At 34.9% G+C, this 20,716-nt stretch overlaps 1 protein-coding gene across 1 annotated transcript; it reads right to left on the bottom strand.

Moving 5' to 3' along the window:
- Window positions 1-85: 85 nt before the first annotated feature.
- On the bottom strand, window positions 86-8,271 carry LOC110624017 (fatty acid amide hydrolase). The gene is made up of 21 exons (XM_021769067.2): window positions 7,942-8,271; window positions 7,756-7,835; window positions 7,563-7,672; window positions 7,367-7,427; window positions 6,448-6,638; window positions 6,232-6,361; window positions 5,807-5,884; window positions 5,552-5,699; window positions 5,284-5,396; window positions 5,117-5,192; window positions 4,858-4,929; window positions 4,462-4,513; window positions 4,093-4,173; window positions 3,909-3,992; window positions 3,716-3,819; window positions 3,446-3,538; window positions 1,868-1,936; window positions 1,394-1,458; window positions 926-987; window positions 509-604; window positions 86-420 (listed from the first exon to the last, which is right to left on the bottom strand). Exons 2-21 carry the CDS (start codon window positions 7,832-7,834, stop codon window positions 358-360), a joined length of 1,827 nt encoding a protein of 608 aa, XP_021624759.1. The 5' UTR covers window position 7,835; window positions 7,942-8,271; the 3' UTR covers window positions 86-357.
- Between the last annotated feature and the right edge of the window lie 12,445 nt (window positions 8,272-20,716).

Genomic DNA, 20,716 nt, shown 5'->3' with positions numbered 1-20,716 from the left:
GAAAGCAAGCAATGTCCTCTTCCAACATCACTTGCATACAATTTTCAGCTTCTGTCACAATAAAATCCATCCATATTTCGCCGTATTGCTTAATTTATAAATATTTCAGATACCATGAATCCAAGCTTGTATGTCTCATGTTAATCCCACATCTATCTTATAACATCTTTGCTACTTAGAATAGACAAATGTTTGCTGGTTGTCAAACTCAGGAGTGATGAAAATGAGTACAATCAGTTATGACCCCTGATAAAGTGGACTTTTTGAAACAATAGTTATGCCAGATTACTCGGAGGAATATTCTGACGAGGCCACACTGGAAGAAAAGAAAAGAAAAGAAAAAGGAGATATGTGGCCTCATTTTGCCTTGAGAACATCATAAAATGATTCAGGCTGCTTCTTAGACTCTCCACAGAGTTCCTGAGAAAATAATGAATGTTTTATACAAGTGAGGCAGCAGTCACAGGGAAAATAGCATTTTTTCTTTCAGGTTGACAAGAAATCATACCTCTACTGCAGAAGCTAAACGCAAAATTGTTGCTTCTGCCCATGGACGGCCAATTAGTTGCAAACCTATTGGAAGCCCCTGTTTGTCATAACCAACCTGAAAAGCAAACAGTAAGCCCATAAGTAAACTGAAAAATCTGCTTAACATTTTTTTTATGGTTATTCATCCTGAGAGTGGGATTGCAACTAACGTCCCCTTGAACGTGACACAATTGAAATTTTCATTTGTCATGATTAACGACAGTGGTGGGAGAAAGAAGGGAGAATTTCAGTAAAAGTTGCATATTGAGTTGTTTATTTGCAATAATATCTCTAAAATAACAGAGAAAATTCCTCCAGGACAGACCAAGTCAAATAATTTAGATTTAAGTGAAACATTTCAAACTATGTTCTTCCAAGGGTGATGAGTATAACTCACAGGAACAGAAATGGCAGGAAAACCGAGCAGATTTGCTGCGATAACGAAGCGCATAAGATAGGCTGAAACCAACAGAGATGTATGATCAGAAATATACCACAGCTGAATTACCATTGACAAACATTAGTAGCAGCAGCAGCTCATTTTTTTTCTTTCCATATTCCTCAAATGCAAATGACAGAAGAAACCAATAATTATCTGCTGACAGCTTATTTAACTGAAGAGGATTTTGCTTTTCTTTTATGTTAAGTCTTCCATTATTTATCAGGAATAAACCAAACTAGGTTGCACCACATGCACCTAAGGTTACTGATAACAGTTAACATACATTTAATCTACATTCCAATCATATCTACTGACCTGGAAATTTGCAAGAGTCTTTTTTTTTTTGAGTTCATGCTTTTTATTTGTCACCATATGATCACAAGTCTACTACAGGACAGAAGCTTATGAAAGATGAGCACAAACCTGTAACCTGAATATCAGTCTCCCCATACTTAAGAGCACTAGGAGGTATTTTGGGTGCTGTCATGCTGTAGAAGAGAGAGAGATAGATAGAGAGAAACATAATATTAGTTTAAATTTTACACAGAAACTCCCATATATAAGCAATGCATGATAATTTTTAAGTAACATAGACTTTTAAGTAATTGTCTTCTAAATGAAAATAACATTTTATAAAGAAAAGTGTAAATCTACGTGCAAGTTTTTCCTTATTACATCACATACTAGATAGATATCATATTCATAGAATATAGTTCACTTGCAAGGTGCCTTAAACAGTATCAACTTTTAAAGAATAAATCAGTCTTATATTATAAAAGGAAAATAGCTCAAATTTTCAGTTAACAGGAGCAACTTTATGTGCTCCAATTAATGTTCTCATAATTATGATTTCATTGACAGAAGCACAATAATATCTGAACAGTAAAGATAGCATACCCAGTTGTTGGGGTCACTATGACATCAACCTTTTTAAAAATCTCCATGTGATGGTACATTAACCTTCGCCTGGAACAAAAAGGAATCAAATGTAACCAACTACAGAACTTTAATTTGCACAGAGCATCTCCAAACTGCAGTATTTCAAAATTTAAGGATATGACACCTTGAAAAGTAAACTAAATTTTCATGGAGGAATGTTGTAATATCTTCGAGTATCCTAGAAGGCTAGAACTAACATCCCAGGCATATATATCTATTACCTGTTTTGAACCAAAGATTAAATTATTTAACTCATTTAATAAAACTAGAAACAAAACACCAAAGGGAATTTTTTGAAGTTCCAAACTAGGGTTATGATGACAATGATAAAGCTCACTGTCATTATTGCAGACTCGGGGAGTTAGAAACGAAGAAAATCACTTTCTGTTATCATTTTCTAGAGAGAAATAAGATCATCTGAGCAAAATATGGACAAGAGTTCCTCAGATCCTCCTCTAAATTTCCCTATCAATAATTGATTAGCTGAGCTTCATTCACAAAGGGAGGGAAGTAAAAACTAAACATACAAACATCACGATTAATTGAGGCATGAATGTTTCGGATCATCATTTAGGAGTGAGTGAATTCTATATGTGAACAGTATGAGGAAACAAACAGCAGACGATCCATGTAAAAACAAGACCTTCCAGGAATATGAATACAACTGCAATATACTTGTGTCTTGAATAAGCTTTAGAATCTGAAAGATTCTAAGTGGTCCTGTGATATGATTTAGAAAAATCATTGTCATCATATGTTACAAAGTGAACTCTATTCATGAGCACTCACCTAATACCTTAACAGTCACTTTGATCAAGAAGTCTAGAGTTTGGAGCTATGCTTTTCAAGCATCTAAAGATGAAAACCTTTTTGGTCCTCACCAAATGGCTTAAACTTAGAGTTTGCCTTTTTTTATCATGATCATAACATAATTGCGATCCAAAGTAGCACATGCATTCAAAGGAACTGCATACTTTTCTTTCCAGTCACACAGTGATACCTCTTGTTTCCTATAATCATTACAAGAATATTCTCATCTAAATTAGTATTAGTGTGTCTATCACTCTATTGAGACAGGCATCATTCAAGCACCAATTATGTTCAACGCATGGATACTGTTCATTTAGAAAAGATTTGATTCTACAATACACCAATGATAACTGATGAAATGAAATTATTAAGATTGGAAGAGGGAACGAGAGTGTATTATTCCAAGCATATCTTCAAAGTAATCAAGCAAATCAAGTTTTAGTTCAACAGTTGAAATGATAACACGCCCAGAAATCTCATTCCTCTTCATATAACATTTAAGCAAGAAGGTTGTCCATATTTTCCCATTAAAAAAAAAAAGAAAAAGAAAAAAAGGTTTCCTATGTTCCAATCAGATACGGTATCACATAATTACTTCTGATGAATGTAAGGCCTTCAGAAAACTTAAGCTATAAAAATGAAAACTTCAACCATATGCACAGAAATGCTTTACATGCTGTTGCAAAAGAAAATTATTAAATTTACATATTTGTTATCTAGTCTCACCTGAAACACTGTGCAGCAACATAGTCTGCTGCAGTGAATGTTCGAAATAGTGCAACACTGGTACGGGTATCATATGTCAATCTCTCACCTTTCCTGAAAAAGGAAAAGGACCCAAGACATTATCAATCCAAATTTTATTTCATCTATGAATTATTCTTTTATAACAACAATCTTCAAGTAGTCAGTGATTCACAGGAAGAATATTCAGCATTGTTAAACAATATTGTTGATCTATTGGTATACTTCTCAAAAAAGGTCAAAGAAACATACCCATCCTCAATATCATGGTTTAATGAGCATTGTGTTTCAGATCCAATTGAAACAATATGAGCAATGCGCATCTCGTCAAGCTCAGGTACAACAATCTCTACCATCTTGAACCATACCCATGGAAAGTTTCCTCCTCAGCATAAAATCCATTTTAAAACAATGATGAAGCACATTATGGTAGTGATGGACTTACCTCACAACCATGTGTTTTTGATAAAAGGTTAAGAATATCCTCACACTTATCAGAGATGTCAGTTGTGTGCACATCATTGAACCACTAAAAGGTATTTAACATTTGTTAAAAAAATATATACATAATTTGATTGCTAAAAATAGTGAATTTGATTCACATTCAGTAAAAGGAGAAGTGTGATCACCGCTGTATACTTTCCCAGTCGCAATGATCCTAAAATATTTGTATTCCCATGTGATGATAAATTAGGCAAACACGGGGGAGACTGCAAAAAGAACATGAAAAACATTATAAGGATGATATCTTGACAGAAAAATGAAGCCTGGAAAGTGGTGAGAACTTATAATGAAACCTCCTTAGCATGACCATGAGTATGTCAACACAGAGAACAATAGTATGACTATGATTGCGACTAGAAATTTGGAAAATGACTCTATTTAAGACTTAAAATCATTAATATGGCCAAATGACTCGAGCTTTAAAAAAGGGAGAGAAACATAATTTAAAATAAATTTGAAATATTTTGGATAGATGATGAAGTTCATGAAGTTACCGGGTGCAGACAGATTCTATCTGCTGGAGAGGAGCCCAACATTGCAGCGTACCTGAGGAATCAATAGAATGTGAAGTGACCAACATTTTCCACTAAGCAATTAGCATAACTAACTGTTCACTTCCTTCAAGGAACATAGTTCACGTCTTCAAACATCAACAAAGAAGCGAACTCTGGAAGTACAAGGACCGGTAAACTACGAACGACACCAAAATGCAACCATCTTGTTTTCTATTTCTTTAATTGATACATAGCTATACTGCCAAGGGAATCACAGTTTATAATGCATCGAAAGTAACATTAATAGAAATTTGCAGCCAGTTCCAGTATAATGCAAATATGTATTGTCTGACATCTAAAGATCACATAGCCGCCATCCAAGCTTTAAATACTTACACTAGCATGACATCCTCCACTGAAGATGCAATTGGTCCAATAATTTCCACAGTACCAGAATCGCATATTGAACTATGTCAAAAGAAAAAGAGAAAAAAGGAAAAAGAACAATAAGAATCTCTACTGCTAAAAAATTATTACTTCAAATATCATGTCATTCAAGATCATCCAATTCTTTTCTTTGAATAAACAAATCAAAGAATACTAAGTATCAGACTAGTTCTAATACGCCATAATTGACGGGTGATAAAAGTCTTACCCTCCCATATCTGTGCGTCCATATGTTGTTTTGAAGCCCACAACACCGCAAAGCGAAGAGGGTATACGGACTGAACCTGCCTTTTTCGCCATTAAATTAAACATAAAATATTAGCATGCCACATTGCATTAACCATTAGTCAGACCTGATATATCACATTATACAACCTCCACCATCAGTTCCTAAGGCAGCTGAGCATATTCCAGAAGCTACAATTGCTGCTGGGCCTGAGGAAGATCCACCTGTGTACCTTCCAACTGCATGAGGATTTCTTGTCGTTCTGCAATAAATACAACTGTTAAGAACTAAATTCTAATTATCATTCCAGTCATGCGACAAAGCATGCATGTGCATGTATGTACAGTTAATATTTATAGTTTGTGTTTGAAATCACTAAAATCCCAAAATAGACTTGGTCCTGCACAACAAACTGACCCATAATTTGGATTATTTCCAGTTGTGCCCATGCCTAATTCATGCATATTTGCCTTCCCTACAAATATCACACCACAGCTGCGCAGTCTAGAAACACAAACTGCATCACTGTTAACAGAACGAACCTCATGCATCCATGTAGTGGCACCTGTCATTGTGATAACAATATAATAGTTCATTAAGATGGATGTTACTTTTATACTATTACTATTCTTGAGAAATATTAACAAGAGGAAGAAAGTGAAGATCATGTACCTTTAGATGGATGGGGATAGCAATCTATGTCATCCTTGATTGCCATGAAAATTCCATCCAATATAGATATTGGATTTCCTGCGCCAATTTCAGCAGTAAATCTCAAAAGAAAGTCATCTCAAAAGAAAGTCTTGGTTCTTGGAAGACTTTTTATTTGGAATTTTGTCATCACATTTTGTGACCATTTTAATTAAATAAGAACTAAGTAAGAGTAAAAAATTTACCACATGCAGCAATAATACATTGTTCTTTCTTTTTATGAAAAACATACATAACTAGTTTCAAGTCAACCAAATGATAAATCTTCAAACTCTTACCGCCCAAGCGAAAAAATTAAAACGACTGAAGATCCACCACTTTCATGAGATGATAATTGCAGTTTAACTATAAATTACAATACATCATCAAATATAATTCAACAGAACCTTCCTCAAGCCTTTGTGTGGAAGCTGCAGCTTGCTTTCTGACTTCTTCCTTGTCAAAAGAAATCAACAATGGTGCTGTTGGATTCTTCTTTTGAAACTCCTCTATAACTGCGATTATGTGCTCTGCAACCTACAATATAAAAATAAGATCCTTCCCCTGTAATTTATTAGAAAAACAAAAATGAGACTCAAGCGTAGATGCTGAGGGTGACTTACCATAGATGGAGTTACAAGCTTAGATCGATAGGCGTATGCATAATCACGTATCTTCCAGTATCTGAATGATGGAGCTGAGTCCCCATTCCAGCAGATAGCAGGATCATAATGAGGAAGACACTTCAGTGCAGATTCAACCCGATCCTCTGGTTTTCCATCTTCATCCACAATAACAACACCAGCTTCTGGTTCTGAACTCACATTATACTTACTTTGTCAGCTTCATGGAAAGAACCATGATTACTTAATCATGTTATGCTTCCTTGAATTTTCACAATAATGCAATTCCAAATATCCATAAAATGAGATCCACATAGGTCCAACACAGTTTTTAGGCCAAATACATCTTACATGCTTGTACTATTTCATATTAGTCCATTAACAACATGAACAAAAATTGTAACCTATTAAACACTAAACAAAAATTAACCATATCATTGTTGACTTGTCAAAGGAAATAAAAAATAGTTCGACTTATTACTAACTGTACCCAAAATTTTATTAATTGAACTCTAAAATTTTCGTAAAATGATACTATCATGTAACTTTATCAACTTATAAAAATTCAGAGTATAATCAGCAAAATTCAGAGTATAAGTCATCAATATATGTGATTAATTTTTACTTTTTTATGATAAATTTTCAATAATATGACTAATTTGTATTTAATTGATATGATTTTTATAATTTCAAGGTTATGATTTTGGTTCGGCTATTCAATGGGTTAATCCCAATGAGTATAAGGGTGTAAATATATATTCAGCTCAGTTTTTATGGTAATATAATATTCATCAGCAGGCCGGCCTTTCTTCAAATTTTAATTGCATCAATGTGTACAGTGTATCAAACTAACATGGAATGCTTGGAAGTATACAAGTATCAACAGAACTAACTAAGAGAGAAAAGGATAAGAACAAACCTTGAGGAGGGAATTCAGGTTTGAACATTGGTGCTTCTGGTATCAGAGTGTTCCGCAACATCTGAAAATAACAAAAATTGAGAGCCTCTTAGTCATATCATCTTTGTCACAGCCCTCTACCCCAATAAACAATGCAACAGCAGAATTGAAAGGAAATTTTGGGGAAAAAAAAAGAGTATCCATATAGAAATCCAACCTCATCCATCTTGTTCTGCTTCTTTAAGTAAGACATAATAAGAGAACCTATAACTGGAGCCTCAACTAACTTTACAAACAACTTAAATCCCAATCCTGTCAAATGTGGAGCTATAATTCAAACAAAAAAGAGTCAATACAACATCTTCTTTCCATCTATAGATTATAGAAATATGGGTTTGATTGGTAGCAACCTTGGATAACCTCAGGCTTATACTTGACAGTAGACAAATCCACATCCTTGGCCGGCACCATCACAAGCCTCTTTCCCATTCTGTAACAAAAACCGTAAAACGGAGCACTTAAAATCAGCCCAAAAAAAGGGTCCATGATCAAGTCAAAAAATCAAGAATCAGAAAAGATCAAAGCACATCACAGACCTCAAGGTTGACAGAAATCAGTCTCTGAACAGGAAGAAACTTTACAGAGAAAAAGAGAGGGTCTTGAAGATTGAGACGAGGGTGTGAGAATGTATCGAGAGAAGGCGCTGAATTCGAAGGGAGAGAGAGAGAGAGAGAGAGAGAGAGAGAGAGAGAGAGAGAGAGAGTGGCGATGTGGTAGTTGATGGTTGATAGCTATTGGTTTGTTTTGGTTGTTGACGTTTTATTTATTTACTTAAACTATTCTACAAACTTCCAGCAGCAAATTCACATGGGACAGTAGCTACGCTTCCGCCCACCAATTGCTTTTTTTTGTTTTTCTCTTTTCGGCTTACCGGAGGAATGCCTTGTGCCGGCGCTGAAACTTACATGAGTTTTAACAAAATTCACATATTATTATTATTTTTTAAAATTTTTTAAGTTCTCTAATTTTATTTTAAAAGCGACAGATTGTCAATAGTTTTCTTTTAACTGAATTTTTTTTTTTAGTGATAAGGATGAATTTGTATCCATTTCAAAAAAAAAAAAAAAAAACGATGAATTTGTATAGCGGGACAGCCTATTTCTTTCCCTTCAATAGAGCCGTGCTATTCTATTCTGCTAATTCAGGTTGACTCAGGATAACAATTACATCATTCCTTCCTCAAACCATTATTTCGTGCAACTATCATATGTATGACATTATATATTAATTAATAATTATAGTAAAACCTATATGTAATTAAACGCAGATTTTTTTTTCTCCCAGATTTAATTCGTTTTTTACAAATAAGTCTGTTTATCAGAAATGATCGTTGATGCTTTACATATAAAATTTGTGCAGAAAATTGTCAAACGTGCGGTTCACTAATTCAGTTTGTCTATCAGTTTGGGGATGGGCAGCACTATTATATCACATTTCAGTTTCAAAACATTTTCATAAAGTCACCCAAAAGTGAGCTAGAAATTTCACATCTTTGTCAGAAGTAATGATCTTAGGGACGTTATGTAAGCGAACAATCTCTGAAAAAAACAGTTTTGCAACATAAGAAGCATTATTAGTTTTTTTGCAAGGAATGAAATGCGTTATTTTAGAGAACCTGTTAACAACAAAAAAAATGGAATCAGATCTATGTTGAGTACGTGGAAGACAAAGAACAAAATCCATAAACAAGTCCTCCTAAGGATATGTTGGAATAAGCAGTGGAGTGTATAAGTCCGTATTCTGCGAATGACTCTTCTGAATTTGACAAATTGGGTACTTCTGGACCATCCAACCTGTATTCCTTTTTAATTGTGGCCTCCAACCCAGCAATAGTCTTATCACGCCCCAAATGACCACTCAAACCTCCTCCATGGACCTCCCGAATAAGTTTTTTCTGCAGGGAAGATCGAGGAATGCATAACCTATTCTCCTTAAAAAGAAAGTTATCGTGTATCAAGAACCCATCAGCAGACTGGTGAGCTTGGATTTTAGCCCATATAAATTATCGCCCCATCAGATACTGCTCTCAAGTTATAAAAGCCCAGAATACTGCATATAACTCCTGCTCATAAGTAGACCACTTCTTCCTAGTTTCATTCAATTTCTTCTTCTTCCTAGCTTCATTCAATTTCTCACTAAAGAAGGCAATAGGCCTTTTAGACTGTGACAATACTCTGCCAATCCCAACTCCACAAGCATCACATTCAACCTCAAATAGTTTATCAAAATTGGATAGAGCAAGAATAGGGGCAGAAGTAAGCTTATCTTTAATCTCTTCAAAGCTCTTGTTCGTAGTGTCAGTCCAAGCAAATTTTTGAACTCTCTCTTTCTTCAAACAATCTGTGATAGGGGCAACAATACTGCTGAAGTTTTTGATAAACCGTCGATAGAAAATAGCAAGGCCATTAAAACTGCGAACTTCAGAAATAGTTTTAGGAATGAAAATTTTATGTATTGCTTCTACCTTCTTTTCATCAACATATATCCCTTCTGCACTAACAACAAATCCCAGGAACAGAACGCACTTCGTCATATAAATGCATTTTTTTAGATTAATAATCAGCTCACTTTCTTGCAAGGCTATCATTACTTGACGAAGATGCAGTAAATGTTGTTCTTCATTGCGACTAAGAATCAAGATGTCATCAAAATAAACAATCACAAATTTGCATAAGAAATGATGCAAAACCTGATTCATAAGTCACATAAAAGTGCTAGGTGCATTCGTCAAACCAAATGGCATAACCAGCCACTCGTATAAGCCTTCCTTAGTCTTGAAGGTTGTCTTTCATTCATCTCCCTCCTTAATCCAAACTTAGTGATAGCCGCTTTTAAGGTCGATCTTAGAGAAAACTTTAGACCCAGATAGCTGATCCAGCATGCCATCCAGTTGTGAAATAGGAAATCGATACTGAACTATAATTTTGTTTATGGCCCTGCTATCCACGTACATACTCCATGTCCCATCTTTCTTTGGAACTAATAGGGCAGGTACTCCGCAGGGGCTAATGCTCTCCAGAATATGCCCCTTCTTCAATAATTCTTCAACTTGTTCTTAGAGGATTTCACTCTCCTTTGAACTCATTTTGTAATGAGGCAGATTCGATAATTTTGATCTAGGAGTGAGATCAATCTGATGCTATATATCCCGCAAAGGTGGGAGCTTGGAGAATTCCTCCACTATCCTTGAAAACTCCTTCAATAATTCTTTGATGAGTGGTGGTAAAGGTGGTGCATCCTCCGCTGCGCCTGTTGCTCTCACAAGTAAAACCAGCATGCCTCCATATTTCTCAACTATGTTTGATAGCCTTTGCACTCCTATGAAAACAGCAATAGCATTCTTCCCTTCCACTTTAGAATGTTTCGTAGAACCGGAAGGTAAAATAGTGATCTTCTTTCGATTTCATGTGAATATGTATGAATTCTCCTTCCCCTTATGCAAAGCATCAATATCAAACTGCCAAGGGCGACCTAGCAAAATTCCACAATAATCCATATCCACAACATCACAATTAACAAGTTCAGTGTAAGATTTACCGATCGAGATAGGCACGCTGCAGATTCTGTTGATCTCAATTGTCGGACATTCCTTAATCCATCCGACTTTATATGGCAAAGGGTGCGGCTGTGTAGGCAACTGCAATTTCTCCACCAATTGCTTAGCTATCAGATTCTCACAACTGCAGCTATCTATAATTAGCCTGCAAATTGCTTCCCCTACTCGACACTTTGCCTGGAAAATCTTCCTCCTTTGCGTCTCATCCTCCTATTTTGTTGAGCATAAGATTTTTTTTACCATATAGGTGACCTCTCCATCTTCAGAACCAGCAATAGATCAGTCATCGTCATCCACTTCCTCCTCAGATTCAGCCACCTGCTCAACCACATTAACCTGTCAGCGATCATTATTAACTCCTCTATGTTTTGGATAATTATTCGATCAATGACCAAGCTGCCTGCAGCGGTAACATATATCTTCTATTGGCTTCTGATAAGGATTGATTTTGTCTCCTTTATCTGTTGTAATGGCGACTGCTTTCCTCTTACTGTCTCTTCTTTCTTCTATAGTATTCTGAGGATTGCCAGAATTTATAACCTTAGGAGGCTGCCCGCAGTAATTACCTCTATACTGTTGTGTCCCTATCAAACCAAAATTTTTGTAATTAAAATTCTAGTTATATTATTGTCGTGGCTGCGAATCAACACGCTCTTCTGCCCTTTTTGCTATCTCAATAGCATCTGGCAAAGTGAAAATCACAGCTACTCCTATCATACAACGAATTTCGTAATTCAGGCCCATCTGATAATGAGCAACCTGCTGGGCTTCATTCTCACAGTTTGCACTCCTCGCCTGCAACCTCAAAAAATCCTCGGTATATTCATCCATCCTTCGATTCCCCTGTACATAGTCATGATACCAGTTATACAAAATCTGAGCGTGATCACTAGCCAATAACCGTTGTTCAATCATCTATTTCATCAACACCCAGTTTTGTATCGGTTCCAGCCTCCTTCGATAGCATTCATTTTGAACCGAATTCCATCAGGCTACTGCACCCCCTTTTAACTTATAGGTCACAATCGAAACCTTTCGATCCTCTTCCACATTCATAACTTCGAAGAAATTTTCAACCTCCGCTAACCAATCAAGAACAGATTCCACATCCAACGAACTAGAAAAGTTTTGAAGGTTTATCTTTATCTTGTAACCTTCCTGATAATTCTGTTGGGGATTTGTAGGCACAAGATTGACGATCACAGGATTTGAAACTGGCTGGGGGCGTTCGATGGCAGCGAATTGGTGGATTCCCTGCTGCAAGGCTAACTGTCTGATCATCTCCCTCAATTTTGCCAAAGATGCATCAATTGCAGTAAGTCGTACCTCTTGGTTGTCTGCCATAGACGAACTTCACTCTGATACCAATCTGATAAATAACTGATTAGACTCCGTCAGGAGTTTTAACCAATATCATTTTGCTAAGACGATTTAAAACAAATGATAGGGTAGAAGCCAAAAAATCTTATTGAAATTTTTCAAAGATTGAAAAGTAAAGTTTCATAAAGCCAAGAAAAGACTATTTATAATAGAAAAAAAAAACATAATACGTAAAATTATAAAAATATTCAAAAAAATAATTAAAATATAAAATTAACCCTTAAATGGTAAAATTTTCACATCGAACTTTGTGACAGGCCTGTGGCCCTTATCACACTTTTGAAAGTCGTGCATCTCAAAATTCCCTTTCTGAAAAATTCTCGTAGATCTTCATCGGACGTCGACAGCAAAAGTTAAATTCGGTCCAAATTTGCGGTAAAATCAATGCTAGTTGCTCCGTGTCAATCTTGATAGCCTTCTTAAAACATGGCGATCTGAACGTCCATTAACCTTCATGTCTAGTATCCTTGCTATCTTGTTGGTAATGGATTTCTCTGGTTTCTCTTTAAACTAGTGCTTTCTTCTGCCTCCTTTGAAACTAATGCTCTAATTGGGTCTCTCAAGTTATGGCATGTCTCTTCCTTAACTAAATAATTTGATGAGATTTCTATATATGTTAAAAGCACTAGTTTTTGTGGTCATCCTCATCTTCGGTGGTCCAAAACTTGCGGTGCCTGAGATGATCAACCCGACTGATTTGGAGGCACTTAGCTACCAACTTTAGAGTTTTTAGATTTAGCCTTTTAGATCTATTTATATTTTGGACTATCTTTTTCTAGCCATGATTTTATCCATAGACTTTATAATCTTAATGTATTCGAGGTTTTGATGATTTTTTTAATAAATCTTATCTTTATAAAAAAAAAAAACTACATATAATTTATCATGATCAACGTACATACAATTTCATAATTCAGATTTAAAAAAATAGAGAAGGAAGAAGAATGCCATGGAATGTGGGACCGTCATTATTAATATATATAGAAGTTATTTTGATGGAATGGAAGAATGTCATTGGGATGGGACCAATATCAGTAATATCAGTAACGGGTGAGCAGTATTTGGTTTAAATCGAAAAAATTGATCGAATCGAATTAATTTAAAAATTTGATTTAGTTTTTTATTTATTTCGGTTTGGTTCGGTTTTTAATTTCAAATTTTTCGATTATTTCAGTTCGATTCGATTTTAATAAAAAAAATTAAAAAAATCGAACCGAACCAATTTAGTGATAATAATATAGAAAAATTAAATCATATTAAGATTAAAATATTTTAATTAAATTTAAAATATTAAAAATAAAGTGTAAAAAATAAAAAATTTATTAAAAATCGAAACCGATCAAATTAAACTGAATCGAATCGAATCAGATCAGTTCGGTTCGATTCGGTTTCTGATCAAAATCGATTCGGTTCGATTTTTATAAATACTAAAATTTCAATTTTTAATTTATTCAATTTAATTCAATTTTAAATCGAATCGACCGAATGCTCGCCCCTAATATCAGTGTCCAACTGTAGCAGCAAATTAATGAGCTGTAGAGTATTTATATTTTAGGGGGCCGGCTACGACAAAAAGGAAGTTGGGGGTTGCAGTGGTAGGTTTTTTTTTTTTTTTTAAATAATTAAAGATATTTTAATCTTATTTACATTCAATCGATTTATTAAAAAAAATATTTTTTTTTTTGAGTATTTACTCGAGAATCAAATTATCGATTGCGATGGTTGATTTTAAACCGGGGAGTCAATTGAATTAGTTGAAGAATTAGCATCAAAAAGTTATTATATTGATGGAGCAGGTTGGAAAAAATAACTGATCGTGGAACAATATGTATGGTGAGATTTTATGAAAGATGAGTATAACTTCCATTTCAAATTTATCTAACACTAAATTTAAGAGAGAAATTATTATTTAGTTTTTTATAATTTTAAAAAATAAATTAAAATATTTTTAATATTTTAAAAATTTACTAATTAGTATATCTACTAATTTTATTTATTAAATATTATAAAAAAATTTAAAATATATCTGAACGGCAAAATTAATGAAAAATTAATTAATAAATTTTTTAAAACGTTAGAAATATTTTAATATATTTTTTAAAATTAAAAAATTAATTAAAAATTTTTTTATATTATACAGACTAAATAATAATTTTTCTTAAATTTAATCATATTTTTAACATATCGATCAATTTATTATATGAATCCAAAATTTAGAACTCGCTTATTACAAAATTTCATAATTTAAATAAATAAAAATAGCAAATCATATAAGATTGCTGCATGGTAATTCTTATAATATAGATATAGATATTTGAGATATAAAAACAATAACCTTCCATTTAATAGAATTTATATTATAAAAATATATTTTTAATAAATTTTAATAAAATCATACATAATTTTATTTTTTAAAAAATTTTTTCATTCTACATATCAAAAATAATTAATTAAATTAAGTTTTTGTGAAATTTTTTATTTCAATTAAGGTAATTTGCAACAGTTTTATTTTAAGTGTAGCATTCACCTGTGAAGTTGTGAGATTATATTAGCTACTCGTTTAGAATTACTAAATATGTCAGATTAACTATTTGAATCAGTCGAAAATGGATAAAAAATTATTTAAATATAAATTTTAATTTAACAGTTATAATTAATATGGACACTAACATCCAGCGCCATTAAATCAACTCTTCAATTATCAACTCTATTTTAGTATTTCTTTTTATTTTGAATACATTATATTAATATGAAAAATACATTTCCAAAATTATTCATATATATGGATTTTTACAGTGGATATCATCGTATATGACTTAGAACTTAAATTTATAACAAAGATCAATTTTTTAAATTCTTATAGTATTTAATAGATAACAAAACGGTACAGATCGGGTAATAGGTCAGATGACCACTCCAATAAATCAGGTCGGACGATTTCACAGGTTGGACACTACTCCAATAGATTAGGTTAGACGACTTCATAAGTCAGACACCACTCTAACAGATCAGTTCGGACGACTACTCTAAGTGACCGGGTTAGACGATTATACCAGAAGATCAGGTCGGACGGACATTTTAGAATACTTATTTCCATCTCTGTGTCAGCTCATAAAAATAAGACAATAGTCGATAGCTATATATTATAACGTATACCTTTCCAAAGTAGTTGATAACGTTGTATATAAACGCATTCTTCTCAAATAAAAATTGAGCGAGTATTGCCTCAGCCTCTCTATTCCAATGAAGTCCTTTTTGTTATATGGTATTAGAGCATACCTGTGTTGTATTTCATTTCTAATCCTACTCTTTCTTTTCCTTCTTCATCACTCAAATGGCAGAAGAATTACCCAAGAAAACAATCTCAGCAATCGTGAATCAAAACAAAAATGAAAAAGAGAATGAGAATGATTTCTTCAGGCTTTAAAATTTAGATAATCCTAAAATGCAACTAGTTAGTGCTCATCTCCTTGGGAAAAATTATCTGTCATGGAGCAGATCTATGATGATTGCTTTAAGGACCAAGGATAAACTTGGTTTTATTGTTAGCACCTTCGAAATGCCACCTGCTGGGTCTCAAAACTTAGAGAAATGGAGGAAGGTGGACAGTATGGTCACCACATGGATATTAAGCTCACTGTTAAAGGAACCGATTGACACATTTATATATGAACCATCTTCTCAAATACTCTAGGAAGAAATTAAGGAAAGATTCAGACAGAATAATGGGCCTCTTCTCTATCCGATCAAGTACGAGATAAGTTCCGTTAGGCTAATCCTTCTATGATAATTTATTTTACTAAACTGAAAAGATTATGGGATGAATTAACTTATTTAAAGCTCTTACCTATATGTGAATATGGTGTATCCAAATAGTTAGATGAGATTTGCAATGAGGATAAATTGATTCAATTTTTAATGGACTTAAATGATAGCTATGATCGTGTTAGGAATCAGATCTTACTTATGGATCTCCTCCCAACTATTAATAAAACTTATTCAATGGTGGTTAGAGTTGAAAAAAGAGAGAAATACACAGTAACAAAGCAGGAGACTTCAACTCGGTCATGATGATTAGAAACCAACCACAAGTTGGAAAAAATTCAAAGCAAGAAAAAGGAATTGGGAAGAAAAGAGAACATAACTTGTGATTACTGTAAAGACAATTGTCACACAAGAAAAGCATGTTTTAAGCTTTACGGGCAATCAAAATGGTTCACCAAGCTAAAACAGAAGTAGATGAAAGGAAAATGGGTGATTGCTACAAATGTGCAAAAAATACGATGGATGATGATAATAAAATCGATAGCAAACAAGAAGGCAGTCAAGTGAGTTGAGCGAATTTAATCCAGGAGGAGGTGGAAAAATGTATGCAGAATCAAAATTCAGTAACAAATGAGACAAGCTATGGCAATTTCTCAGGATTTATAAGTAAGAATACTAGGGGCTACCCTACTAGCAGACATGGTAAAAACTTTGTACGGATAATAGACTCAGATGCATCAACTCATATGTTTAGTGACCTATCTTTATTTCATACTATTTCTGCAATACCAAATAAAAGCACCATAACTCTACCCGATGGAACATCCAAGTATGTTCACTATTTTAGAACCATCAGACTCTCACCTAAAATAATTCTACACAATGCCTTGTATATTTCTCATTTTAAGCACAACTTACTTTCAGTTAGTAGCCTTTCTAAATTCTCTAAGCTAATAGTAAAATTCTCTTCTGAAACCTGCTTTATACAGAACCTAGTGACTAAAGAGGTGCTGGCTGAAGGAAAATAACAAGAGGGACTCTATATCCTAGTAAATAAAACTCTTACTAATTGTGGTATAGTTTATGACTCTAACACTGATTCTCTTTCAGCTACCAAGTTAAACCCCATGCATGAAAGTTTTTCATTTATACTCTTGTCAAAATTTCTATGAACTATAGCATTCAAGACTTGGTCATACATTACATGCAAAATTAATTTGCACCTCAGCCATTCAACTAGAAAATAAGGAAAATCAAGTGTGTGAAATATATCTACTTGCAAAACAATAAAGATTAAGTTTCTAGAAAAGCAAAGTAACAATTAGAACTGTTTTTGAACTAATTCATATTGATTTATGGGGCTCGTGTTTAACTCATTCAATCTCAAATACAAAATACATTTTGACTATAGTGGATGATTTTTTAAGAGTCATTTGGACATATCTTTTGCATGATAAATTTAATCTGCATAACATATTTCATTATTTCATCAGCATGATACAACTCAATTTCACAAAAATTTCAAAGTAATAAGATTGGACAATGGAACAGAATTTATAAATAAACAATGTAAAACTCTTTTTAAATCAAAAGGAATTTTACATCAAAGAACATATTCATACACTCCATAGCAAAATGACATTGTGAAGAGAAAATATAAACATTTATTGCAAATGGTAAGGGCTATAATGTTTGAATCTAAGCTTCCAAAATTTTTTTGGGCAGAAAGTATATTAACGGTCACTTATATCATAAACAGATTATCAAGTTCTATTTTGGATTGGAAAACCCCTTATGAAATTTTTTTTGGCAAATATCGACCTACAAATTTTTTGGCGAGTGTCGACCTACAAACATTTAAAGGTCTTTGGTTGTTTATGTTTTGTTATAAATATAAGATTTAAAAAGGTTAAGTTTGAACAAAGTGCTTTTAAATGTATTTTCATTGGTTATACTTCAGGTTTTAAAGCATACAAATTATATGATTTACATCATATGAAAAAATAATCTCAGGAGATGTGGTTTTTCATGAAACATGATTTCTTTTTGTAAGTGGAGACACTTCAACACTTGATACTACAGTGCCATTATCCATCATTGACAATTCTGACATGTATCAACCTCCCCATTCTGATTTGAATAACGATTCATTACCTATCCTTATAATTTCGACCTGCACCGACCTCCCCATACTGATCTGAATAACAATTCTGACCTGTTGCCCAGCCTGAATGACAACCTCCTCATTCCTGCGCCACTCTCAGAATACACAAATAACCCGAAAATTGAACATATTCTTTAAACAATTTCAGAAGAACCTATTCTAGATACCATAAATACTCAGCCAAGGAGAAGTGCTAGAGCCACCTCTAAATCGAGCTGGTTAAATGATTATGTGGTGAATAATTCTTCACTTGCTGAATCCTCAGTCAACACCTCAACAGAAGCTGGTCCGAAGCAAGGTAACATCTAAGACATGTCTAATCTATCTCTCACTTACAGTCCTTCACACACATTGTTTATGTCAAATGTGTTTATTATCTATACACCTATTTTCTATCATCAAGCTAAAGGTGTAATACCCGGCTTGCGTCCGGCATCGGACTTCCTGTAGACCGGTGGAAGCTTGAGTGTCGGAACCCTCGAGAAGGGTAAGACATATGTTTTCATGTGTGTTTTTAAGGGTTTTGAATGTTTTAAAGTGTTAAAGGAAATGAGTTTTGAAAGAAAAGCAACAAGGGAGAAATGCAAAGGTTCGGCCGCCGAAGGTCACTTTCGGCCGCCGAACATTGCATGGTTTCGGATTCACGTTCGGCTGCCAAAGGTGGTCTGGCCAGCCACCTATAAAAGGGCCAAGGGTCGGTGGAAGGAGGATATTTCTCCTCCACTTGCAGCCAGAGGTGCGTTCAAGCCTCTCCCAAGTTGACTTTCATGTTTTTCATGTTTTTCACCAAATCTTTTAAGGGTTTTACGTGTTTTGGTGTGTTTTGAAGGTTTTGAGCAAAAATAGTAAGTTGTGAAGCTTGAAGCTTTGGAAGAGGTTTTCTCCCTATCTCCACGTTAGGATCACTCATCCTCAAGTTCTTTAGGAGGTAAGGGTTGATCCTGAACTTCTTTGATGAGTTTTGAAGGTTTTATGGGAGTTGGATGGGTAGTATGCATGATTAGGTGTAGGTGAGGTTTATGGGAGATGTGTATGTACAAGCATGTTAAGTATTGTTTGATGTGTTTGTTTGAGGTTTTAGGCTAGTTTTGGACCTCTTTATGCATGTTATATGGTATGTGCTAGTTGGGCGTAGTTGATATGCATGTTTAGGTAAGGTTTGGGTGAGTTATGCATGAAACAGAGCAGGGTTCTATCCACTGGACAAAGCCAGGTTCGGCCGCCGAAGGAAGGTTCGGCCGCCGAACCCTTTGTGGAGGCAGTTTTGGCTGCCAAAGCTTGCCCCCGAACATTTGGACTTTCGTCTCTGGAGGCAAGGTTCGGCCGCCGAAGGTTGAGGTTCGTCTCTGGACGAGACTTTCGGCTGCCGAAGGTGCCGCCGAACATGCATGAGTTTCGTCTCTGGAGAGGGGTTTCGGCCGCCGAACATGCCGCCGAAAGTGCCCTGTCCAGCCTTCTTTTGCATGTTTTATGTGATTGTTTTAGGATCTTTTAGAGGGCTTTTGGGGAGTTTCTTAGAGATGTTCTTGAGTTAGTTTGGTCCCTCATTGAGTCCACCTGTGTAGGAACGGACCAGAGGAATCAGGGAAGTCAGCAGTGAGCACAGGTTCAGAACCTGCAGAGGTAGTCCAGAGTCAGCCAGAGGTGAGTGGAACTTCTCTTTTCAGAACTAAAATGCTTTTAGCATGTGGCATGCATCATGATGACTATAGTAGGTTGATTGCACTAGTTTCACGAATATGGCGCATTGCATTGCATAATACGATGTATATGATGAGATGGATGGACCAAGGCGACCCCAATAGCCCTAGCTCTGTGTAAGACCTGGTCGGGCCAGGCAGCCTTCTGTAGGTAAGACCTGGCTAGGCCAGGCAGCAGATTATCGTAAGACCTGGCTGGGCCAGGCAAGCAGAGTTTGTAAGACCTGGCCGGGCCAGGCAAATTGTGGTTGTAAGACCTGGCTAGGCCAGGCATCCTCCCAGTGGGAATTTTGGTGGTCATGTCTGTCCTTGAGATGAAATGTCTGTGAGGTGATGCATTCCATGAGATCATGTTTTATATTTCTACTCATTGGGCTTGTATAGCTCATCCCTCTCCCCTATTCCCCAGGTTTGCAGGTTCAAAGTCCAGAGGGAGTTCAGCAGGGTATGGAAGAAGAGTTATGTAATAGCTAGTGTGGACATGTATATGTAAAGAGATTGTAGTTATGTAATAAGATGTATAAGATGTATAGACTTGTGCTTGATTCGTTAGAGTGATCCCCAGTTGTGTTTACATGATCAGTTTTTATATGTATGTATCTTTTCTTGTTGATTTATATGAGAAAACCAGACTTAACATTATGAGTTTATCCGCTTAGAGACGGATAAGAGAGAGCAGAAACAGTGCATGCACAGGTTAAGCCCTGGAGGAAAGAAGAGTTTTAATGGTTTGACAGAAAAAGTAT

The sequence above is a fragment of the Manihot esculenta genome, chromosome 10, assembly GCF_001659605.2.
Source record: "Manihot esculenta cultivar AM560-2 chromosome 10, M.esculenta_v8, whole genome shotgun sequence".
In the NCBI taxonomy this organism is placed as follows: domain Eukaryota; kingdom Viridiplantae; phylum Streptophyta; class Magnoliopsida; order Malpighiales; family Euphorbiaceae; genus Manihot; species Manihot esculenta.
Note: the sequence above shows the minus strand (reverse complement) of the source record. Positions and strands in the feature narration are given on the sequence as shown.